The sequence below is a fragment of the Somniosus microcephalus genome, chromosome 1 (genome assembly GCF_052327205.1).
Source record: "Somniosus microcephalus isolate GS21.2 chromosome 1, FLI_Smic_1.0, whole genome shotgun sequence".
Lineage (NCBI taxonomy): Eukaryota > Metazoa > Chordata > Chondrichthyes > Squaliformes > Somniosidae > Somniosus > Somniosus microcephalus.
The window spans coordinates 186,581,636-186,607,471 of NC_140987.1; the positions used below are offsets into that span (position 1 = coordinate 186,581,636).

Genomic DNA, 25,836 nt, shown 5'->3' on the forward strand with positions numbered 1-25,836 from the left:
CTCTCTCCTTCCCTCCTTCCCTCTCTCTCCTTCCCTCTCTCCTTCTCTCTCTCCTTCCTTCCCTCTCTCTCTCTCTCTCTCTCTCCTTCCCTCTCTCTCTTCCCCCCAATCGCTCCCTCTCTTCCAACAACAACATGCCCTCGAGAAAGCCTCGGCACCGCCGGGCTCCCCCAGCTAGTCTATATATATAAAGCGGCTCTTCTGTCTGTCTGTCTGCCTGGTCTCTATACGTTTGGAAGTTAGAGCGTACCGACGCGCGCGTTGCCTCAAAAGAAAGCTTGCGATTCCGGACCGGTCATAGGCGTATTTACGTTTCGGCCGGACAAAAATCCCGCCCGCGGTATCCCAAAAACGTTCAGCGTTCCGCTCATTAGCGACCGTGTGACGTCGAGGTCTTCCTACAGTTGAGTGTCGAGTGACTCGACGATTGACCAATCCTACGCTTCAGTGACCTGACCGGTCGACCAATCGGTGCGTGTGTGGGCGGGCCTCATCCTTCTGAACCGAGGTGAGTGGCCGCCATCTTGATTTTCCACGATTTTTTCCCCCACACTTTCTGTGTGTTAGGGAACTAAGGTAAATATTTCAATTATGTGTTAGGCAATTAATTAACAATTTATTTGAGTTTTATATTGTGTTTAGCAACCCCCCCCCCTCCTCCTCACCCTCGCGCAGGGGGTACTCGGGGCCTGAAGCTGATAAAATTTCTCTCTCCCTCTCTCTCTCTCCTTCTCCTCTTCCCTCTCTCTCCTTCTCCTCTCTCTCTCCTTCTCCTCTTCCCTCTCTGTCGCTCTCTACTTCCCCCTCTCAGGTGTCGCGGACGGAGCGCGGGTGCGCCGCCCGAAGTTTCCCGCTCGCTAGCGGCCTTGCCGGCTCCCGCGGGCCGCTCGCACTGACCGCGCATGCGCCGCCCGCCCGCACGCAGCGGCCGTCCATCAGCCACGCGATACGCGGGGGACCTCAGCAACGGCACCGGACCTCAGGCGCTAGGCAGGGGGAGGGGCCGGAGGAAGGGACAGAGGGGAGTGGGGGAGGGGAGGGGAGGGAGGGATAGGACAGGGAGAGGACATGACAGGGAGAGGGGGGACACACAGGGGCAGGGAGACCAAACGCCCCAAAATTGCCCTCGCAACGCGGGGCTCCCCAGCTAGTATATTATATATAATGGCCCAGAATTTGCACTCATTGGCGAAGCAAAGGCGATTGCTGCTGGCCCCAAAGTAAACTTTGCACAAAGATCTCGCGATTTCTGTGGCGAGAATTTGGGGTTTTCTGACACGTAACTGAAATCAACGCAAGTTAATGGGGATTCCCATCAAAGAGCTGTTGTGACGTCAGCAAGCTGTCTAAGCAGCCAATCAAAACACAATTCTCAGAGAGCGAACCAGGAACTGGGTAAACTTCTTTAAATTCTAACTTTTTTAAAATGTGAGAGCGCAAAACAAAGATCAGGGTTCTCACATGGGGAAAAGGCAAACCTGAAATAAAGATGAACAAACTTTTTTTTAAGTTTCTTAAAATTTTTAATTTTTATTAATATGGATAAATTTGACACTCCATAAAATTTTAAATTATTTTTCTGGGGCCATAACCTTTGTTGAGCAATCAATACACTGTTAAAAACCCAGTTACACTCAATCCAAAAAGGGTCCAACTTTTAATGGGGTATTTAATAGCATAATTACTGCAGAAAAGCAGTTTTCTGTAGTTTCCATAATTTGACAGATTGCTGGCTCTGTTGGGGTTGGGGTGGAAGGGCCCCAACGCAGCCTGTGGAGAAGCAGTGAATGACAGACCGCAACCTCAGGATTTCCACATTGGGCTGCACGTGCACATGTTTCATCTAGACAAGTTAATCATCCTGAAAGGCATACAGTCCCAAACAATAGTTCTGCCTACAAGCTGCAACTAAGTAAAGTGAAATACTATAAGCTGCTTTAGCATCTTGAGCAGCTGGAGGGAGGAACCCAAATGAGAACAGCTTTCTTGAGGGGGTGGGAAAGGGGACCCTTGCCTCCTAAAATGCTAGTCTAGAACAGAACCAGCTAGTGTGAAAGTAGGTGCTGACCGCTCATGGTTTATATTCACAGTGATGAGTTAACCCTCGGCATTTTAAGTAATTATATATGGTGTGATAAAGGGTCCTTTCTAAATGTCTGAATAAAACAGATAAATTATTTATAGCATTTTGGGTAGTTGCCACTGCCAGCGCTTTTTTTTTAAATAAAAGTACTGTCTGAAAGGGGGATGTCTAGCTGGTTATACTGTGCTACCAGTTTGCAAAGAGTAGTTCCTAGCTGGCAAGACTGCATGTACCTGAAATCATATTCCTGGCACCATGAGAACTCAGAAAATGCACTGGTAAATTTTGAAAGTACAGATAAAGGTGTCCTCCTCATACAAAAACAAATTTTATAAACATTTTAAATATTTGATACAATAGAGCCTGTGAGCACATATACCCTCATACGTGCATCACACATACACATCACACATACACACAGATGCACATTCCATTAGGCTAGTCAGCTTAAAAAAAAACCCACAGGTTTGGGGAGGGAGATTGAAGGTTAAAAGCAGAAACCAACCATTATGAATCAACTGGGTATTTGTTTTTGAGCTGAATCTACTCAAAAGATAGTACCCATTCTCTTTGTATTCGAGAAGTCTCTAAAGCATCCTGGGAAGGCTTCTGTAGAAATCTTGACATAGCTGCTTAACAAAGGTTGAAAATACAGAGGCAGCAAAGTGTTGGACTCAATCAAATTATCCCCTTCTCCATTCAAGATTTCATTGTAAAAGATTTCAATTATTGAATCACTCTTATCTTTACCACCACATCGATAATGCAGTGAAGACAAGACATAATTAACAGAGAATTATGCTGCTATTTTAGATATTTCTCTCTTTAACTTCCACCCCATCTCTCCACATCATGCTATATTCCAGCCAAGACCTGCTACCAGATCTCTGGAAATGCCACTCAGTAATCAGCCAGAAGGATGCACAAGAGAATAGGGTGGGTGATCTGTTCTATGATTAACACTAGGCAAGACAACATTCAACTCTATTTGTAAGCTGTTTTATTCCCCAAGTAGGCAAAACACAGAATATTGAGACACACATGGCCCAATAACAAATACCTTCTGTCAGACACCATTACAGTAGAACACACATCTGCTAGCCTACTCAGGCCCTTGATTGAACACAAAACCGCAAAAATCTACCTGACCAGGCTAGAGGTTCCACTGCTGCCTGTCTTTCTGGTGTCTTTATTCGGATTGCTAAAAGCCTCCATAGAGATGTGGAGTCTTTCTGAATAACCAAACATGGCTAACCAAAATCCATTATTTGGGTGTCTTAGAGAACTTTCCATCTTACATAGTAATCATCATTCATCTATCTACTGATCCACAGCTCAACATTGGGCACCAGTCTTGTGAAGCTTTTGCTAAAAAAAAAAATCACATCTCAACATAGTTCATGTTGAAGTCCTTTCTCTGCAAAATAAAAAAAGGCCAAAAAACCCCAAACCATGACACTGGTCATTGTTCTGGAATTTTCTCCCTAAGGCACAGTTGAAGTTGAAGGGAGACTCGCTTTACCAGTATTCATTAGAATAAAGGCACTACCTTGTGATCGGTGGATCAAAACACTCATGTCTGAGTTTGATATTCTAATGAACTACACAGATCACGTTGACCCAACTCCATTGTATGAACCCTGCTGGAATTTCAAGGTTTCACCAACATTTAAAAAAAATAAAAATAAAAGTTCAGTGTTGGCACTTAGAAGATCTAAACCATTAAATCCTAAATCCTTTAATTTAATTCCAAAACATTGAGCTTTTATGCAATAATAAAACATTTTCTTTCTTTTTACCTACTTCATAAAATCGCAGTGAAGCACATCCCCAAAACACATCTACAAAAGTATTGTGGTTGGCTGTGAACCAGCCTCTATATTTACTCCTATAGCCCTGTCAGGCATCCCAAGATAAAAGATAAATAGATACAACGACACCTGGCAAGAATGATGAAGGATTGAGCTGGTTGAGCCCCAGCCTGGCTTGAAATGTCATGCGGTGTACAGTTACAAGTCCCAAATGGTGTACTAACTCTCCGCTGCCTTACCCCCTGCACAATTCAACACTGCACTGGTAGTTGTTGAGAGCCCAAGCAGTGACAGAAAGTTATCTTTTAGCACCCGAGCCTCAGAAACAGCAAGAATGCAGTAGTCCAGAACAGGAGTCCAACCAAACTAACTGTAAAAAAAGGTATTTGTTTGTCTCAAAAGGTATCTTTTTTCGATGAATGCTGGAGCCATACCTGGGTAAAGGAATGACCATAAAACCATGTGTTAAGACATTGCCCCTTCAGATCTGAGAATTTGTAAAGCAGCAGCCAACAAATTCTTGGGCAAGTTGTTTCTTAAAAAATAAAAATGATTGGATGCAACAGGGCTAGAAACCATTTGACTGCTGTTCTGACAGCTGCCAGCAGGCCAAAATTTCACTCACTACTTTGAGCAAGCACTCTATCCACTGGGCATTCACCCAATGTATTTTGATGAACAAAATCAAGAAAGATAGGGCCATTTCAGCTGCGTTCACGTACTGCCCAACTTCTGCTGGGGTTGGGGGAGGGGAGGGCACTCCCCGCAGGAAGGGAAAAAAACACCCCTCAAATGTAAGGTTTGCATATGGATATTTTAGGTCCAAAATTAAAGCTATTTGATTTGAAGAATATACAGAAGAAATTAGTATGCAATATATGACAGGTGAATGGACAGTGTTCGGGTCCATTTATCTTGCTGCTGCACCTGCACCAATTTGGACACAAGGCAGTTCAATCATACCCAACTCAGAGTCTTATTGCATCTCAAACATCTGAGTTACACAGCCAAGAAAGGGTTTGCTCGGCCCAACCGGTCGATACCAGTTTTTATAATCCACAGGAGCCACCTCCCACTCTAATTACCTCTTTCCCATCTCTCTCTATTCCCTTCTCCCTCACATATGCATCAAGCCTACCCTTAAATGCATCAATGCCATCTGCTTAAGCCACTCCACATGGTAGAGAGTTCCACATTCTCACCACTCGCAGTGCAAAGAAGCACTTTATATAAAATAAATAATTCGAAAGTGCAGCGACTGCGGTTATGCAGGCAACATGGCAGCCATTTTGATCACAGCAACATGATAAATGAGCAATTAATCTGGTTTTGGAGATATTGATTGAGGGAGAAATGTCAGAGACACCAGGAAAACTCCTTGTTCTTCTTCAAATCATGGCATGGAGTTTAACATCAATCTGAACCACTGGAACGGGCAATGGAGGTCGTGGTTTAAAATCTCATTTAGAAGAACGGAACCTCCGAATGCAGCACTCCCTCAGTACTACACTGGAGTTTCAGCCTAGGTTATGTGCTGAACTCCTGAAGTGAGAGTTGAAGCCACACTTTCTGACCGAGGTCAAGCTAACACACTTGCATTAATATTTGCTCACACACAAGCTGAAGGACTTGAGACCACGAGTACAAGTATCATGCTTATTAAATTGCAGACAGATTGCAAGTCCTGCAGAAATCAATGAAAAACAGATTTATAAATACATGTAATCAAAGCTATATCAAATTGAAACCAGCAACAATAGGAATGGAAATAATCAATTTATTGCGCATTTACTTCGCCTCTTTTCACCAGACAGCATCCGAGTCACTCGCACAGCAGAAAGGCAACAATCAATGTTCCTGATGGAGGTCACGCACAGGCCACTTAACGGCCTTTCAATTGGAGATTTTACACATGGGCAAAATTTTGAATGGGCCACGCAGCGCATTAAAGGGACCGCGTACCCAAAAGAAATTAGGGGAACAATGGCAACAGTGTACTTCTAATGACACCAAACAACAACTTGTATTTATATAATGCCTTTAACATAGTAAAACATCCCAAGGCGCTTCACAGGAGCGTTACCAAACAAATTTTGATACCGAGCCAAATAAGGACATATTAGGCCAGATGACCAAAAGCTTGGTTAAAGATGCGTGTTTTAAGGAGGGCCTTAAAGGAGGAAAGAGAGAGGTAAAGAAGCAGAGAGGGTTAGGGAGGGAATTCCAGAGCTTAGGGACTTGGCAGCTAAAGGCACAGCCACCAATGGTGGAGCAATTAAAAACAGGGATGAACAAGAGGCCAGAATTGGAGGAATGCTGATATCGGAGGGTTGTAGGACTGGAGGAGGCTGGAGGGATGAGAATTTTAAAAATCGAGGCATTGCTTAACCTGGAGCCAATGTAGGTCAGCGGGCACAGGGGTGATGGGTGAACGGGATTTGTTGAGTTAGGACACGAGCAGCAGAGTTTTGGATGACCTCAAGTTTATCGAGGGCGGGTGTTGAGAGATCGGCCATGAGTATGTTGGAATAGTCTAGATTTCAACAGCAGATGAGCAGAGGCGGGGCGGAGTCAGACGATGTTACGGGGTCGAAATAGGCGGTCTTGGTGATGGCACAGATATGTGGTCGGAAGTTCATCTCGGGGTCAAATACGACACCAAGTTGTGAACAGTCTGGTTCAGCCTCAGACATTTGCCAGGAACAGGGATGGAGTCAGTAGCTAGGGAAAGGAGTTTGTGATGGGGACTGAAGACAATGGCTTCAGTCTTCCCAATATTTTGTTGAAAAAGACAAAGGTAGTGCACACCCAAAAGAATCTGCTTTTAATACATGCCTCCAAGAGTAATACATGCCTGTGACAGCAACATTAATCCAAAAACAACTATGTTTTTGGGTGCTGGTAAGCTGCAATAAAGATGCATTTAGATCATAATACAGAATATAAAATCAAAATTAAAACAATGGCAACATTTCAAATAAGTTGAATAGTCTGTGTTTACCGAATGATGTTTGAATATGGTTATTTAAAAAAAAATTCAGCCAAGTTAACAACGAAAGTTGTGTGTTCATCTTGTTTCAACATTTTTACATTAAAAAAAAATCAAATTACATTCACTTTCTAAAAATGGTTTCCTTGGCCATTAGTCCTGTCCCTGTTTCTCCATTGCTGGAGATAAAGGGGCAAGGCTTAAATGCCAAGTCCTGGCATGCTCTGAAAATGGCCAATCTTGTCAGTCGTTAAAAAAAAAAATCTGCTTGTTGAAGACCAACCTACAAAATAATGTTCCCCCACTTACAAAAATAAAACCGTCTAGTGGTGGAAGAAAACATAGAAACATAGAAGATAGGAGCAGGAGTAGGCCATTCGGCCCCTCGAGCCTGCTCCGCCATTTAATGAGATCATGGCTGATCATCCAAATTCAGTACCCTGCCCCTGCTTTCTCCCCATATCCCTTTAGCCTTAAGAAATATATCTAACTCCTTCTTGAATATATTTAATGAATTGGCCTCAACTGCCTTTTGTGATAGAATTCCACAGGTTCACCACTCTCGGTGAAGAAATTCCTCCTCATCTCTGTCCTAAATGGCTTACCCCTTATCTTTAGACTGTGACCCCTGGTTCTGAACTCCCCTGCCATCGGGTAAATCCTTCCTGCATCTAGTCTGTCTAGTCCTGTTAGAATTTTATAAGTTTCAATGCGATCCCCTCTCATTTCTTCTAAACTCCAGTGAATATAAGCCCAATCGACCCAATCTCTTCATACGTCATTTCTGCCATCCCAGGTGTCAGTCTGGTGAATCTTCGCTGCACTCCCTCCATGACAAGAACATCCTTCCTCAGATAAGGCGACCAAAACTGCACACAATACTCAAGGTGTGGTCTCACCAAGGCCCTGTACAACTGCAGCAAGACATCCTTGCTCCTGTACTCGAATCCTCTCACTATGAAGGCCAACATACCATTTGCCTTCTTAACTGCCTGCTGCACCTGCATGCTTACCTTCAGCGACTGGTGCACAAGGACACCCAGGTCTCGTTGCACTCCCCCTTCTCCCAATCTATTGCCATGCAGATAATAATCTGCCTTCCTGTTTTTGCCACCAAAGTGGATAACCTTGCATTTATCCACATTATAATGCATCTGCCCAATCACCCAACCTGTCCAAATCATACTGGAGCTTCTCGGCATCCTCCTCACAGCACACACGCCCATCCAGCTTTGTGTCGTCTGATATTACATCTAGTTCCCTCGTCTAGATCATTTACATATATTGTGAATAGCTGGGGTCTTAGCACCGATCCCTGCGGTACCCCACTAGTCACTGCCTGCCACTCGGAAAAAGACCCGTTTACTCCAACTCTTTGCTTCCTGTCAGCCAACCAGTTCTCTATCCAAGTCAGTACCTTACCCCCAATCCCATGTGCTTTAACTTTACACGCTAATCTCTTATGCGGGACCTTATCGAAAGCCTTCTGAAAGTCCAAATACACCACATCCTCTGGTTCTCCCTTATCTATTCTACCAGTTACATCCTAAAAAATTCCAGTAGATTAGTCAAGCACGATTTACCTTTTGTAAATCCATGTTGACTTTGTCCAATCCTGTCACTGTTTTCCAAGTGCTCTGTTATTACATCTTTTATAATGGACTCTAGCATTTTCCCCACTACCGATGCCAGGCTTACTGGTCTATAATTCCCCGTTTTATCTCTACCACCCTTTTTTGAATAGTGGGATTACATTAGCTACCCTCCAATCCATGGGAACTGTTCCAGAGTCTATAGAATTTTGGATGACCAGCAATGCATCTACTATTTCTAGGGCCACTTCCTTAAGTACCCTAGGATGTAGATTATCAGGCCCTGGGATTTATTGGCCTTCAATCCCGTCAATTTCCCTAACACCATTTCCCTACAAATAATGTTTTCATTTAGTTCCTCCCTCTCATTAGACCCTATGTTCCCCGACATCTCTGGGAGGTGCGAACCACCCATAAATAGAGGACTGTGTGCACACACCCTATGCAGTCAGCGGCTGTGCATACGTGATTATCAGCTGCAGAAAGGAAAACAAAAATTGGCAAATCGGCAACTGTACACATGGAAAGAAATTTTAAAAAATGATTTCAAATACTAAGAAAAGAAAATTCCAAAATAGACCGCAAATAAAATCATTTTGATACTGTATCCACTATCAGTGGCCTCATGTGCAGGATAGGCCAAGGATAAGGCAAAAACAAAAACTCTCTAAGGTGACAAAATGACCTCAAGCACAACAAAGAGATAGGGAGGGGCGAGGGCGGAGTTGAAAACAAGGATGAGAATTTTAACATCGAGCTGTTTCTGGACCGTGCACCAAAGCAGGTTCAGCGAGCACAGGGGCGATGGGTGAACGGGACTTGGTGCGAGTTAGGATACAACTTCAGACTGGAGCGGGCCTCCAAACAAGTGTTCATGAAAGCAACTCAAAAGGCAAAAAAAAAACATTATAGGTAAGTTTAAAACAGGTCAGGAAATAGGCAATTAAAAAAATGTTTATGTTTATTGTAGTTGAAACCATAAGTTTCCATATTATAAATGAGAAAACATGGTGACTGAAAGAATTTTCAAAAGTCTATGAGTAATTTCACTGGTTCCACTTCTTGGTTATGGTTAGGTTTTGCTCATGTTTGATTAATTGCTTCCATACATCCTCAGTAGTATTCCACTGGTAGGCACACATGATGGGTATGCTCCCTGCCTCTTCAGTTGTTGCTCTTTAATGTATATAAAATTTGAGCCAATTGGGTGCAAGTGTTACAGAGATAGGAATGCATGATACACCAGGGGGGGGGGGGGCGGAAAGAGGGAGATGAGAAGGTATAAATCAGAGAAAAAAGGACAACATCTTACCATAATATATTGCTCTCAGTTTCAAATAAGACCCTCTTCTCACATCTCAACCGTGCAAGTGCCAGTCCTTTGCTGAGCAGGCTGGATGTTGCATCAAGGTATACAGTACAGGGAACGGTGCCATTCACAACTCCCTCAGATAATGAAGCAGTCCATGCCCGCATGCAACAAGACCTGGACGATGTTCAGGCTTGGGCTGATAAGTGGCAGGTAACATTCGTGTCACAGAAGTGCCAGGCAATGATTATCTCCAACAAGCGAGAGTCTAACCACTGCCCCTTGATATTCAATGACATTACCATCACCAAATTCCCCCATCAACAACATCCTGGGGGGTCACCATTGAGCAGAAACTTAACTGGACCAGCCACATAAATACTGTGGCAACAAAAGCAGGTCAGAGGCTAGGTATTCTGTGGTGAGTGTCTCACCTCCTGACTCCCCAAAGCCTTTCCCCCATTTACAAGGCACAAGTAAGGAGTGTGATGGAATACTCTCCACTTGCCTGGATGAGTGCAGCTCCAACAACACTCAAGAAGCTCGACACCATCCAGGACAAAGCAGCCCGCTTGATTGGCACACCATCCACCATCTTAAACATTCACTCCCTCCACCACCGGCGCACCATGGCTGCAGTGTGTACCATCTACAAGATGCATTGCAGCAACTCGCCAAGGCTTCTTCGGCAGCACCTCCCAAACCAGTGAGCTCTGCCACCTAGAAGGACAGGGGCAGCAGGCACATGGGAACACCACCACCTCCAAGTCACACATCATCCTGACTTAGAAGTATATTGCCGATCCTTCATCATCGCTGGGTCAAAATCCTAGAACTCCCTACCTAACAGCACTGTCGGAGTATCTTCACCACACGGACTGCAGCGGTTCAAGGCGGTGGCTCACCATCACCTTCTCAAGGGCAATTAGCGATGGGCAATAAATGCTGGCTGGAAAAAAAAGCTACCCCAATATGCATTACATATTACTGGATTCTACACATTTGCTGCTCCAGTTTTTCATTTAGAGTAAATTCTGCTAAAAGAATTTGAATTTAAAAAAGGAACTGAAATGTTTTTTGGATAAACTACAGTGAAGACTTACAATTCATAAACACAAGCAGACTGGGATACCCCAAACACACACTGGGATGTCAGTCAGCACTCCAGCTGCTTGCACAGCTAGGGTGCGGCCCATAAATCAGAAACACTCGAGCAGATGGCTTTATGGAACACTTTCTGACCTTTACAGCGAGTTACACAAATGAAACAAAAGTACCTTGGTTTTTCAGTAGTGCAAGACAAGATGCCCTCCCACCAAACACAATGTTCATCTGCACTTACATTCCATTACTTTGAATAAGGAGTGACAAACTAAACTAGAGCAGCTGTCATTGACTAAAATGCGGGCTCTTTTTCCGATCATATGAAATATTACTTGTAATGCTGTCATTGTTTGTTTCACTGTAGGAAAATTATGTTGAAATTCCTAGTTTTAGTTGAAATGTTTGCAGCAAAACATATTACTTAATTGTGTTTTATTACATCCTTCATTTAGATCACAGAATAAATGGTTGGGATGAGTTACAAAACCTTTACTACACGCAAAATTTAACTTAAAGCAGTTTAGTCATCAGCACTGGCTTCATATAGTCTTAAGCACACCTACAGCCAAATATTCGTATCATTTTATATATTTTTAACTGCTGCAATTTTGCCACTGGATTTTATTTGGATAATTTTATTGCTTTCCCATTGCTCATTAGCAAAGCTAGTTTTGCCCTGCAAATTTAGACCACACAAGGAAATGGAGAATGTTTTACAACATTAATGTTCAATCATAGTTATGAATAGGATCAGTTGGCAGAAAGAATAAATGGCAGAGAAATAATAGATACTTTTAAATAGATTGATTAGAAAAAATGTTTGTGAAGCCCTCTTATTGACCCTGGTTTAGCATGTTGTAAAATACCACCTCCAAGTCAAAGAACTATCCCAGCATTAAGAATGGAAGACGAGAGACAAGGAAAAATGGTGAATGATAGCGAATTACAGAGTGTATTCAAGGCTGTAACATACAGTACTGAGGTTCTTCAGATAAGTATGCAGATCATAAACCGAGTGCACTGCATAGCTTTGCAACAGATCATTGTCTATACACACATTTTATTGTGTGTGTGTTATTTTACCAGTTTGATCCTGCGCCCCAGCATTTGCCTGTTCACAAGGAATCACATATGTTCTAGGGGGAGGGGGTGAAATCTTGTTGAAAAAAAAGCGAGGGATGACGGTAGGGAGAAGCATGGAACCACCTAGGAAAGTGGGTTTATCAAATTAGACCTGGAAACAACTTGGTGAAACGAAAACGTTATATACACTTCACATATTGCAAAAAAACATTAATCCAACCCAAAACTGAAGCAAAAATCAAACTAAACTGTCTGCGTTGCCGAACTGAAGTTTAAAAAAAAAGATTTCACAAAAAAACCCATAACCCCAGTGGTTTGGGTTTTGAAAACACCCAGCACAATGCGACTGGGTCCTTATGTTTTTCTCCTCCATCACTTCCACCGTGTTCCTCGCCCAACAGTTGCTACCAACTTTGCAACATTTTTACCAACCATTCATTCAATGTCACTGCCACAAATGCATCGGCAACATCCACATCGTGTACTCACCGCTCTGGAAATGTGGCTCCATGGCCTGGCCGTCGGCTCCTTCTCCTAGGTCTATCTGCCAAGCAGTTCGATGCTAGAAACGGTGACAGGCAGCAAAGAAAACGCACTTGGAGTGCAACCGCCACTGACTACAGCAGCGAATGCATAATGACTGTCACAATTAAACTATAATGCCAGTCGGGTTTTTTTTTGAGGGAATGTTTAAATGTAGATAGCCTCCTCGATGATAAGAAAGCATTCCTGTTTAAATAACCATCTCTTTCCGAATTGCACTGTTTAAAGCGAGCCCGCCGTCGACCATCTTAACTTCGCTGTTTCCTTCCTCTTTTACACTCCCAAGCCGTGCTGAGTCCATATAGGCACTATGGGTCGATCGACGAGCAGTGTTGTTGTACACTGATGGGACTGCCTGCCACTCACTAACCAAGTTTCAGATCATTTAAAAAAAATATCCTGATAGACCAAATGGCATTCAGTAGGCGAATTACTCAAGTCATTTTATTTTTTTCATCTATTTCCGTGTGGAGAAAAAGTCTTTTAAAAAATAAACACAGTTCCCCGTGTTTTATTGGAGCTGCAGCCTGCGCTAGTCTTGCTGATTGTAAATGTCATTCAGGCATTTGTCCCTTGTTGACAGCTGTGTATCAGCAAGGTTGTTAGTCCTCCCTTCCCCCTCCCAACCTTGACTTTATTTGGAGGAGCAACCCTAGAGATGTTCAGCTGCAATGACTGTTTACATGTTTTCAGAGTGGTTAGCAGTGAATTTGCCAAACTACCCCAAATACTGAGTTTGACCCTGCCCTCACCTGATTTCCACTTTACAGGAGATACATAATCCTTGGTTGTTTCCCCCCGCTATCTGGTTTAGCAACACCAAAAGCAATTGTAGCACTTTAATCAGCTAATTCAGTTCTGACCAGAATGAACCCGAACGCCTTCCTTGTTCTGTATGACTCAGTGTCACATCACATGTATTTACCCACTGGGCTGTAATTGTTGAACTCCAAATCATCTTTTCTATTCACTATACAAAATATAATAGGTTTTAGGCATCCAACATAAATAATGCATTTATGGGGCTGTTTACATTATTTGTAAATGATTTCAATGAAGGTATTAAAAAGATATGGGTAGAAATTAGTCAGCGATATTATCAATCAAATGCTTAACATACAAAATCACTCTTGCTGCTTTAACCCATTTATTTAAGGATTTACCACTCACATGATAACACTACCAACAGGAATTTCTACTCTATAATGTTTACATTTTCAGATACTACCAACTTTTGTGAGAAAACAGGTTGTTCATAGAAAAGAGGTTAAGAACAGGATAAGGAATGCTAAGAGCAAGTATGGGAAAAATCAAAACACATCAAAAGGAACAATAAGGTATTTTACAAAAAAATCAGTAAAAAGAATTGAAAGGATTGTCAATTTGAATAGGATGATCAAAAAATGGCAGCAGTGTTTAATCACTTTGCATGGATTTTACTAGAAAAGGATATCAGAGAGGAAGTGAATCCTGAAGTGGTTGAGAGCAAGAGGAGTGATATTGCAAAGGATAAAAGAACAATTTTAGATAAATTAGTTAAGCTAATGGAAGACAAGGTGCCAAGGCTTGAGGGGATGCATCCTCAGATCTAAAGGGGATGAAGAAGGAAATTACATTTCAGGGCTCTATTGCATGTGGATGTGTGCCAGAGAATTAGAGAGTTAGCAATACAGTACCCATTTTTAAAAAGGGAGACAGAACTAATGTGGGTAATTACAGACCAGTTACCTTAACATCTGTGGTAGGGAAAATTTTAGAGTCTTTAATTAAGGATGAAATTACCACATATTGTGACCAGTGGGCACTGCAGGACATTCATTGCACAATTGATAGATATAACAAAATACTGATTTAGTTTAATCTCTATTAGTTTGATTAGACCCGGTTAGATTACTTTTGGTGATGCCCTCTTGAAGGGGGCACTTATGGTATTGATTCTTTGTCCAGTGACAATAGGGAAACCCAGTGCTACCTTTGCTGGTTTAATTAAAAGAGGCAAAAGAGATGAGGAGACTGAGTAGAATGGGCCTATACTCTCTGGAGTTTAGAAGAATGAGAGGTGATCTCATTGAAACATATAAGATTCTGAGAGGGCTTAACAGGATGGGTGCTGAGAGTTTGTTTCCCCTGGCTGGAATGTCTAGAACTAGGGGTCATAGTCTCAGGATAAGGGGTAGGTCATTTAAGACTGAGATGAGGAGAAATTTCTTCACTCAGAGGGTTGTGAATCTTTGGAATTATCTACCCGAAAGGGCTGTGGATGCTCACTCATTGAGTATATTCAAGGCAAGATCAATAGACTTTTGGACTCTAGGGGAATCAAGGGATATGGGAATCGGCCAGGAAAGTGGAGTTGAGGTCAAAAGTCAGCCATGATCTTATTGAATGGCGGAGCAGGCTCGAGGGGCCGTATGGCCTACTCCTGCTCCTATTTCTTATGTTCTTAGAGAACATTAAAAGATATGGCCTGGTGTATATTTCATGAGATCAAATTCCCTGAATGCAAAGCATGTCAAGACCCAGGCAATACTGCACTTCCCAAATAAGAGCAAAAAGACAACAATTCCCAAATAACAACAAAAACACGATTCAATTCCAATACTTTATTACAGTACCATAAGCAATCTGCACATTAATCCTATACAGAGATGCCAAACCACTATTTTCCCAACACAAGATTGACAGAGATTTCTCCAGCATGTAAATTCTAAGCAGTTAAAATCAAGGCACTCTCCAAAATTTCATCTCAAATGTTGTCAAACATAACAATTGGTAGAACTTTCATTCTGATGGTATACTTGCAAGTTGTTTCTTTCTAACTTAGAGGCTGAATTTTCTGAATAACTACTTGGGCAAGGTATTCAATGGCTGCTGATGTCTATAGAATCATACCCCAACATGAGTCATAGCTTTCAGGAGAGATGGGGATAAAATAAAAGAATTCTTAGTAGTATTAGTTCCAAAATCAGGTAAGGAACCTGATGGGAGATTTGAAGGGGTGGGCTCGATAGATCAATGATGATCTTGTTCCCAAAATATATTACAATATATATCGACAAGGAGATGCAACATGATTGTTTTCAGTTTAGTTTCAATAAACAAAACTTCAGAGTAAAATACTACAAACATTGTTAATGCCTAATCACTTGGGTAAGTTAGGTGATATCAGTATAAAATCTACAGCAAAATTATACCACAGGAAAAGAGTGCATCATTAAAAAAAAACTTCTTGTCAGCTAATAACTATTCAGTCCCTCATCTATGATCATAATGTTGTAAATAGCCTCTTCCAGTCACCTGGCACAGATGCTGTTAAATCCTTAATGTGAACATTCCAAAGTAGAGGAGCAATATGTTTATATTATTTAGATAAGAGAAAACTGGTTAAGCCCAGGACTGAAATTTATATTGGGGAGAGATAGCAAGACAAAATGGTTTCAGAAGGCAATTCCAGAGGGCATGGATGTAGTGGCTGAAAAATCAATCTCCAATTTTGGTGAATGCAGGGAATGAGAAAAATGCTGAGTTGGAAGAATGGAGAATGTAGGCTGTAGAAGATTGACCAAATAGGGTGGAGTGAGGCCATGGAGGGATTTTAAAAAACTGGACAAGGATCATGAAATTGATATGCTGGGATATAGGAACTAGTGGAGCTTGGTAAGAGTGGGTGGTGATAGGTTAGCTGGATTTCGTGCAGGTGAAAGCTTAGGACAGAAAGTTCTGGAATATCTGAAGTTTGTAAATGATTAAGGTGGGGAGGTATGCAAGGAGAACATTTGGGAAATTAATCCTTAAGGTGATGAGGATGTGGGTAAGGATTTTGGCTGTAAGGAATGTGGGTGAGAGGTTAGGCACTGTGTAAGCAGGCTATGCTTTAGAAGTGATAGACAATTTGCAATAGGCTGCACGTGGGGAGGGGGACCATTGATGGAGATGTACCGGATGCATTGGGACAGGTAGGGATGGTACCAGAAGAGAACTGCACATAGACCGTTTACTGCTGCTTTAGTCAGTCTAGTTATATTAGGGTTTCTGACTTTCAGCAGGTCTAAAATGAGACGAGGTGAGCTAAGCAAAAAGTTGTATTAAATTATATTCAGAGCTCAACATTCAGCTGGTATGGGGTGCCTTTACTTTAATTAAGTATACAGCTGAATTTTGTTGCATACAAAATTTTATATTTATCACTGTCAGAATTATTTAAATGTTTTAATCTTGCTAATTTGCTCCCAAGGTGTTAACTCCTTAGCAATGATGTAGAATAAGTTGTGTGGATGACAGTCACCCTTGTGCAAATAGCCCGTATTCATTTGCAATTCTGTACAGGGAATGTTAGCCGAGTATTTCATTAAGAGAGGGCATCATAGCTGAAGCCAATCTTGTCATCAACCGATGTCCATAAAGGCTAGTGATTTTTTAATTTCTTTTCATGATGTGGGCACATTTATTGTTCCAATTGTTCTAAGAATGACATGGGTGGCAAAAGATCCTCTACTGTGTTTTATTTATTGCTGACAGAACTTTTTTTTTTAAAAAAGCTGAATTATTTGAAGGAGAACAATACAATGGGAGAAAGAACTTTCAATGTTGAGCGCCCCCTCTTTATGACTCATCATAAAATGTTAGGAGAAATCCCAAATTTGACTCCCCATAATTGGCCACGTGTTTCCAGGCTGAAATGAAGCTACTTCGCTGTTATGTGCAATGGATGTGTGAACAAGTAGTTCTTATTCATCTGGAAACACGGTTCAGCATCCTTCCTCGTCTAGTATCCAACTTGCTCATGAACATAGGGGTGAGTGGGAGGAAATATGTCCAAATTAAGTTTCAGAATTAATACTATGTAAATGCATCTTAGGTACAACACAAAAGGTGTAAGTCTGGTGAACAGCACTGTAGTATGACTATTGTTCAAAACAGGCTTATTTTCAGCGGGTGAATAAAAAAATCAATTGCAAGAAAGAGTTTAACACGTTCTGCAGTCAATTATAGAATCATCATGTGGCTTGAAAGAAAACCATATTCCTTCCACAATTCAAACATCAATAAAGACTCTGCAATGGGCAGGAATCAAACACAGTTCATTCTATCAATGTGAAAGCAACAATATAGCATTTATTTCATGAATGGAGTATGCTGAGTATTTCACTGTCCTCAACATGTAGTATTCTTTTTAAAAAATAAGGGATGACATAGAAAGTGTTTGATTAGATCCTGATAAGCAACACCTGCAATTTCCAAACTTGCTGCCAATATGTAACGACCTTCTTCAAATCGACTGGTGGTTGAAGCTTAGTAGTAACAGTAACTGTGACAAGGATCAGGTATGTGTAGGATACAGAAGTGGGATAAAATGGAGGAACTGAATTATATTTTTTAAAAATTTGAGGAAGAAAATTGGCACGAGGCTTATTTAAAAAAACATTTTGAAACATTAGTCAATACTTTCTTTTTTGAGGCCCAGGGTCCAAGTCTGCAGTAACTGGTTTCTGGTAAAGAGAGCAGAATTTATTTTTTGAAAGTCATTCAAGCATTGCAAAGTGAATTAAACTATATTTTAAACACTGGCGGCATTTGTGAAAACAATCTGAATTTTTGCAATACAGAATATTAGTGTAAATAGCCTACCAGAGTCATAAAATAAGTAAGTAAATATTTTATTTACTGTGGGCAAATGATTGATTTAAATGCACGCCTCTGGTAGTTTGTCACAAACACTCACCTTGTTTAAAATAACAAAGCAAACAACACGCAAGTGTGAGTGTGTACACACTCAAATGGGGAAGCAAATGTCATGATTTGGTTTTAATGTTATCTCATGATTATAGAGTAACCGTTTATTACTCTATGGGTTATACAGTACTCATGTGTTACACAACAATGTATTTGTTTCACTATCTACAGTCTGATAACCATCTGTGGGCCCACAACTGCTTTAGCAATGGCAATAATCACACTGACAAGTGTTACAGCCCATATTCTGGAACCACTGAAGTGAAAGAATAAGATGCTAGTCAACGATCTGTCAAATCCCTTATGGATTTGCAATTATGTTCAGTAACCAGCCCCTGAGGATATCCAGGTTCCTCTCCAGCCACCTGATGTTTTTCTGAATGGTTTCCAGGGCAATCTGGGTGCATCTCAGCTGCGAGCTCTGCTCCTTTACTGAATCAAAAAACATCTCCACCTGAAAAACAGACATGCACCATTGGGTTGTTGTTAATAACTGGAGTGCCTATAACCATAGAATACATACTAACCTTCTCTCCTTCTGTAGAGTGTCAGAATGTTACCTATTTATCGTGTCTTCTGTTGCCCAGGCCCTAAGCTCTGGAATTCCCTGCCTAAACCTCTCCACCTCTCTTTCTTCCTATAAGACGCTCCATAAAACCTACCTCTTTGACCAAGCTTTTGGTCACCTGCCCTAATTTATCCCTATATGGCTCGGTGTCAAATTTTTTGTCTTATAATACTCCTGTGCAGCGCCTTGGGACATTTTACTACATAAAAGGTGCTATATAAATACAAGTTGTTGTTGTTGTAATATTTGGAACAACTGTTTTCATACGGCCAGTTAATAACCTTAAAAAAACTGGAGGAGTGTGTGGCAAAATAAAATGGAATCAAAATGTCTTCGTAATGTTATCATTTTCAAATGGAGGGCTCAGTGACTTGCAATAAGGCCATTGTGGGGTGGGGTGGGGTGGGGTGGGGCCACAGCACAGTGCAGACCTAATGCTGCACCATAGAAAGGCAAGATGTGGGTTCATGCCTGTGAATCTTCACATACCAGTAACCAAAGTCAACTGTGGTGTCACAGGGAGTTGCTGCAGGTGATATCCATTCTCAAAAGATGGTACATGGCATGAGAGCATAGGAGGGGAAAAGAGCCATAATAATAAATAAAAATTGTTTTGAATTATGAAACACTGGTATTTTTATACAGAAAGACTAAGGGATGGATTTCCCTCCTCCTGCTGGTGGCGAGAGGAGGTGGCACTTCTGCCCATCATGGCCCACGACCCAGTTTCCTGAGTGGAGAGGTCATTATCTATGCAGGGTGTGCTTCCAACAGGATCTCTGTCAACAAGAGAGAGCCTGCCACTGCTGAAGAAGAAAATGCAGGCGGTGCTACAATGGAACACCTGCTGCAGTCCCAGAAGAAAGGAACTTAAGAAAATAAGAACAGGAGTAGCCCCTTGAGCCTGCTCCACCATTTAATTTTTTTTTGTTCATGGGATGTGGGCGTCACTGGCAAGGCCAGCATTTATTGCCCATCCCCAGTTGCCCTCGAGAAGGTGGTGGTGAGCTGCCTTCTTGAAACACTGCAGTCCGTGTGATGAAGGTACTCCCACAGTGCTGTTAGGGAGGGAGTTCCAGGATTTAGACCCAGCGACAATGAAGGGTTGGCGATATACTTCCAAGTCAGGATGGTGTGTGACTTGGAGGGGAACTTGGAGGTGGTCTTGGAGGTGGTGGTGTTCCCATGCGCCTGCTGCCCTTGTCCTTCGAGGTGGAAGAGGTCACGGGTTTGGGAGGTGCTGCCAAAGAAGCCTTGGTAAGTTGCTGCAGAGCATCTTGTAGCTGGTACACACTGCAGCCACGGTACGCCGGTGGTGGAGGGAGTGAATGTTTAAGGTGGTGGATGGTGTGCCAATCAAGCGGGCTGCTTTGTCCTGGATGGTGTCGAGCTTCTTGAGTGTTGTTGGAGCTGCACTCATCCAGGCTTTGGGAGTCAGGAGGTGAGACAGTCGCCACAGAATACCTAGCCTCTGAACTGCTCTTGTTGCCACAGTAGTTATGTGGCTGGTCCAGTTAAGTTTCTGCTCAATGGTGAACCCCCAGGATGTTGATGGTGGGTGATTTGGCGATGGTAATGCCATTGAATGTCAAGGGGCAGTGGTTAGACTCTCGCCTTTGAGATAGTCATTGCCTGGCATTTGTGTGGCGCGAATGTTACCTGCCACTTATCAGCCCAAGCCTGAATGTCGTTCAGGTCTTGTTGCATGCGGGCATGGACTGCTTCATTATCTGAGGAGTTGCGAATGGCACTGAACACTGTGCAGTCATCTGCAAACATCCCCATTTCTGACCTTATGTTGGAGGGAAGGTCATTGATGAAGCAGCTGAAGATGGCTGGGCCTAGGACACTGCCCTGAGGAACTCCTGCAGTGATATCCTGGGGCTGTGATGATTGACCTCCAACCACCACAACCATCTTCCTTTGTGCTAGATATGACTTCAGCCAGTGGAGAGTTTTTCCCCCGATTCCCATTGACTTCAGTTTTATTAGGGCTCCTTGATGGCACACTCAGTCAAATGCTGCTTTGATGTCAAGAGCAGTCACTCTCACTTCACCTCTGGAATTCAACTCCTTTATCCATGTTTGGACCAAGGCTGTAATGAGGTCGGGAGCTGAGTGGTCTTGGCCGAACCCAAACTGGGCATCAGTGAGCAAGTTATTGGTGAGTAAGTGCCGCTTGATAGCACTTTCGACGACACCTTCCATCACTTTGCTGATGATTGATAGTAGACTGATGGGGCGGTTATTGGCCGGATTGGATTTGTCCTGATTTTTGTGGACAGGACATACCTGGGCAGTTTTCCCCATTGTCGGATAGATGCCAGTGCTTTACTGGAACAGCTTGGCTCGAGGCGCGGCTGGTTATGGAGCACAAGTCTTCAGCACGACAGCTGGGATGTTGTTGCGGTCCAGAGCCTTTGCTGTATCCAGTGCGCTCAGCCGTTTGGGATGGCATTAAAAGGGAAATTAAAGAAGCGTGCAATAAGGGCACAGCAGTTATCATGGGTGACTTTAATCTACATATAGATTGGTCTAACCAAAATAGTAACAATACTGTGGAGGAGGAATTCCTAGAGTGTATACGGGATGGTTTCCTGGACCAATGTGTCGAGGAACCAAATAGAGATCAGGCCATCTTAGACTGGGTATTATGTAATGAGAAAGGATTAATTAGCAATCTTGTTGTGCGAGGCCCCTTGGGGAGGAGCAATCATATGATGATAGAATTCTTCATTAAAATGGAGAGTGAAGTACTTGACTCAGAGACTAGGTTCCTGAATTTAAATAAAGGAAACTACGATGGTATGAGGCACGAGTTGGCTAGGATGGATTGGGGAACGTTACTTAAAGGGTTGACGGTGGATAGGCAATGGCAAACATTGAAAGATCGCATGGATGAACTACAGAATTTGTTCATCCCTGTTTGGCATAAAAATAAAACAAAAAAGGTGACTCAACCGTGGCTAACATGGGAAATTAGGGATAGCATAAGATCCAAGGAGAGGACATATAATTTGGCCAGAAAAAGCAGCAAACCTGAGGATTGGGAGCAGTTTAGGATTCAGCAAAGGAGGACAAAGGGATTAATTAAGAGGGGGGGAAATAGATTATGAGAGTAAGCTTGCAGGGAACATAAAAACTGATTGTAAAAGCTTCTATAGATATGTGCAGAGAAAAAGATTGGTGAAGTCAAGCATAGGTCCCTTGCAGTCAGAATCAGGGGAATTCATAATAGGGAACAAAGAAATGGCAGACCAATTAAATACATACTTTGGTTCTGTCTTCACAAAGGAGGACACAAATAACCTCCCAGAGATGTCGGGGAACATAGGGTCTAATGAGAGGGAGGAATTGAATTAAATCAGTATTTGTAGGGAAATGGTGTTAGGGAAATTGATGGGATTGAAGGCCGATAAATCCCCAGGGCCTGATAATCTACATCCTAGTGTACTTAAAGAAGTGGCCCTAGTAATAGTAGATGCATTGCTGGTCATCTTCCAAAATTCTATAGACTCTGGAACAGTACCCATGGATTGGAGGGTAGCTAATGTTACCCCACTATTCAAAAAAGGAGGCAAGAGAGAAAACGGGGAATTATAGACCGGTAAGCCTGACATCGGTAGTGGGGAAAATGCTAGAGTCCATTATAAAAGATGTAATAGCAGAGCATTTGGAAAACAGTGACAGGATCGGACAAAGTCAACATGGATTTACAAAAGGTAAATCATGCTTGACTAATCTACTGGAATGTTTTGAGGATGTAACTGGTAGAATAGATACCAGTGGATGTGGTGTATTTGGACTTTCAGAAGGCTTTCAATAAGGTCCTGCATAAGAGATTAGCGTGCAAAGTTAAAGCACATGGGATTGGGGGTAAGGTACTGTCTTGGATAGAGAACTGGTTGGCTGACAGGAAGCAAAGAGTTGGAATAAACGGGTCTTTTTCCAAGTGGCAGGCAGTGACTGGTGGGGTACCGCAGGGATCGGTGCTAGGACCCCAGCTATTCACAATATATATATAAATGATCTAGACGAGGGAACTAGATGTAATATCTCTAAGTTTGCAGACGACACAAAGCTGGGTGGGCGTGTGTGCTGTGAGGAGGATGCAGAGAAACTCCAGTATGATTTGGACAGGTTGGGTGATTATACTGCATTTGCCATGCATCTGCCCAATGTGGATAAATGCGAGGTTATCCACTTTGGTGGCAAAAACAGGAAGACAGATTATTATCTGAACAGCAATAGATTGGGAAAAGGGAAGTGCAATGAGACCCGGGTGTCCTTGTGCACCAGTCGCTGAAGGTAAGCATGCAGGTGCAGCAGGCAAATGGTATGTTGGCCTTCATAGCGAGAGGATTCTAGTACAGGAGCAAGGATGTCTTGCTGCAGTTGTACAGGGCCTTGGCGAGACCACACCTTGAGTATTGTGTGCAGTTTTGGTCGCCTTATCTGAGGAAGCATGTTCTTGCCATGGAGAGAGTGCAGCGAAGATTCACCAGACTGATACTTGGGATGGCAGGAATGACGTATGAGGAGAGACTGGGTTGATTAGGCTCATATTCGCCAGAGTTTAGAAGAATGAGAGGGGATCTCAATGAAACTTATAAAATTCTAACAGGACTAGACAGACTAGATGCAGGAAGAATGTTCCCGATGGTGGTGGAGTCCAGAACCAGGGGTCACAGTCTAAGGGTAAGGGGTAAGCCATTTTGGACTGAGATGAGGAGGAATTTCTTCACCCAGTGGTGAACATGTGGAATTCTCTGCCACACAGGGCAGTTGAGGCCAATTCATTAAATATATTCAAGAAGGAGTTGGATATATTTCTTTGAGCTAAAGGGATCAAGGGATATGGGGAGAAAGCAGTGACAGGGTACTGAATTTGGATGATCAGCCATGATCTCATTAGATGGTGGAGTGGGCTCGAGGGGCCGAATGGCCTACTCCTGCTCCTATCTTCTATGTTTCTATGTTTCTTTATATCATGTGGAGTGAATCGAATTGGCTGAAGACTGGCTTCTGTGATGGTGGGGACCTCAGGAGGAGGCCGATATGGATCATCCACTTGGCACTTCTGGCTGAAGATGGTTGCAAATACTTCAGCCTTGTCTTTTGCACTCACTTGCTGGGCTTCACCATCATTGAGGACGGGGATATTCATGGAGACTCCTCCTCCCGTTAGTTGTTTAATGGTCCACCATCATTCATGACTGGATGTGGCAGGACTGCAGAGCTTTGATCTGATCCGTTGATTGTGGGATCATTTAGCCCTGTCTATAGCATGCTGCTTCCGTTTTTTAGCATGCATGTAGTCCTGTGTTGCAGTGTCCCCAGGTTGGCACCGCATTTTTAGGCACGCCTGGTGCTGCGCCTGGCATGCTCTTCTACACTCCATATTGAACCAAGGTTGGTCCCCTTGCTTGATGGTAATGGTAGAGTGAGGTATACGCTGGGCCATGATGTTACAGATTGTGGTGGAATACAATTCTGCTGATGGTCCACAACGCCTCATGGATGCCCAGTTTTGAGCTGCTAGATCGGTTCTGACTCTATCCCATTTAGCACGGTGGTAGTGCCATACAACACGATGGAGGGTGTCCTCAGTGTGAAGACGGGACTTTGTCTCCACAATGACTGTGCGGTGGTCACTGCTACCAATGCTGTTATAGACAGATGCATCTGTGGCAGGTAGGTTGGTGAGGACGCAGTGAAGTAGGTTTTTCCCGTGTGTTGGTTCGCTCACCACCTGTCGCAGGCCCAGACTGGCAGCTATGTCCTTCAGGACCTGGCCAGCTCGGTCAGTAATTGTGCTACCGAGCCACTCTGGTGATGGACATTGAGGTCCCCCACCCAGAGTACATTCTGTGCCCTTGCTACTCTCAGTGCCTCTTCCAAGTGGTGTTCAACATGGAGGAGTACTGATTCACCAGCTGAGGGAGGGCAGTAAGTGGTAATCAGCAGGTTTCCTTGCCCATGCTTGACCTGAAGCTGATCTGTACTTCAACTCCATTTACCCGCCTTTGCCCCATATCCCTCGATACCCTCACCCAATAAAAATCTATCGATCTCAGTCACAGGAGGCCACTTAAAGGGAGCAGAAAGCCCCAAAGGTATGAGCAGTCAATTTTTTTTTTTTAAACCACATACTTGGCTGAGGCTTAAAAAAAGTAAGATTGTGGGGCTAGTGGAGAAGGAAATGTGCCCACTACAGGGTTCTCTCCTTCCGAAATTGTCTTCAGCAGTTCTTCTGCCACTTCCCCATAGCCTACCTCCATACTTCTCCTGGCAATCCCTGAGGTCAGTGCCAATAGCAACGAAAGGCAGGGAAATCACATGGGTTGCCAGGGCCATCTTTCCCACTGTCATTTACATGTGGTAGGATAATCAAGGGCAGGGAAGGACTATCTAGGTCAGGGTGGACATGTGGTGGTAGGCCTTGCTGGCCAGTTTTCCACTGCTTTTGGGTGGGAATCCAGCCCTAGAAATCCAATTTCTGGACAGTTCGACATCAAAACTACCCAATTGTGAGGTGTTCTCAAATCACTGTCATGGAGGGAGATGTCAAATCAAATACAATGAAAAACCAACAGACTTCTAACAGGATGGCCAAATCAGCAAAAAAAAAGTTAAGAGCAAATTGGCAGAAACAATCAGCATAATTAGTCAGAAATAATGCAATTTTTTATTTTTGTATTCATTCTATAATTGAAACCCCACTACCACTCTTAGCAAATGTTACAAAAATGGGCAGAAGACACAGAAAGGAACATAGCAATTGATTTTTAATAACCAACCAATACTCAAATACTGAAGTTAAGTATGCCGTCACCGTTACACCCACAGTAAATGCAATTGCAAATCCTTCGGTTTGAATATTTAGGGTCAACAAGGTTTAAGGTATCAGTATTCTACTCGCTACAGCCAATGTCAAGCACACTGGTTACATGTAGCAGAAGATACATATACAGTACAGCTCCCTCTCCCTTCCTCTGCAATGTGCCTTCACACCAACCTC

At 42.9% G+C, this 25,836-nt stretch overlaps 2 protein-coding genes across 3 annotated transcripts in view; both read right to left on the minus strand.

Moving 5' to 3' along the window:
• The window catches only part of lnpep (leucyl/cystinyl aminopeptidase), a 132,676-nt gene extending 119,541 nt beyond the window's left edge, over nt 1–13,135 (minus strand). Inside the window, exon 1 of the mRNA XM_085988124.1 lies at nt 12,461–13,135. Coding sequence (XP_085844250.1) covers nt 12,461–12,482 — 22 coding nt within the window. The 5' untranslated portion in view covers nt 12,483–13,135. The remainder of the gene's footprint in view (nt 1–12,460) is intronic.
• Nucleotides 13,136–15,102: 1,967 nt separating this feature from the next.
• Nucleotides 15,103–25,836, minus strand: part of erap2 (endoplasmic reticulum aminopeptidase 2) — a 65,013-nt gene continuing 54,279 nt past the window's right edge. For both annotated transcript variants that reach the window (XM_085988466.1, XM_085988459.1), the window contains exon 19: nt 15,103–18,701. In XM_085988466.1, coding sequence (XP_085844592.1) covers nt 18,549–18,701 — 153 coding nt within the window. In that variant the 3' untranslated portion in view covers nt 15,103–18,548. The remainder of the gene's footprint in view (nt 18,702–25,836) is intronic.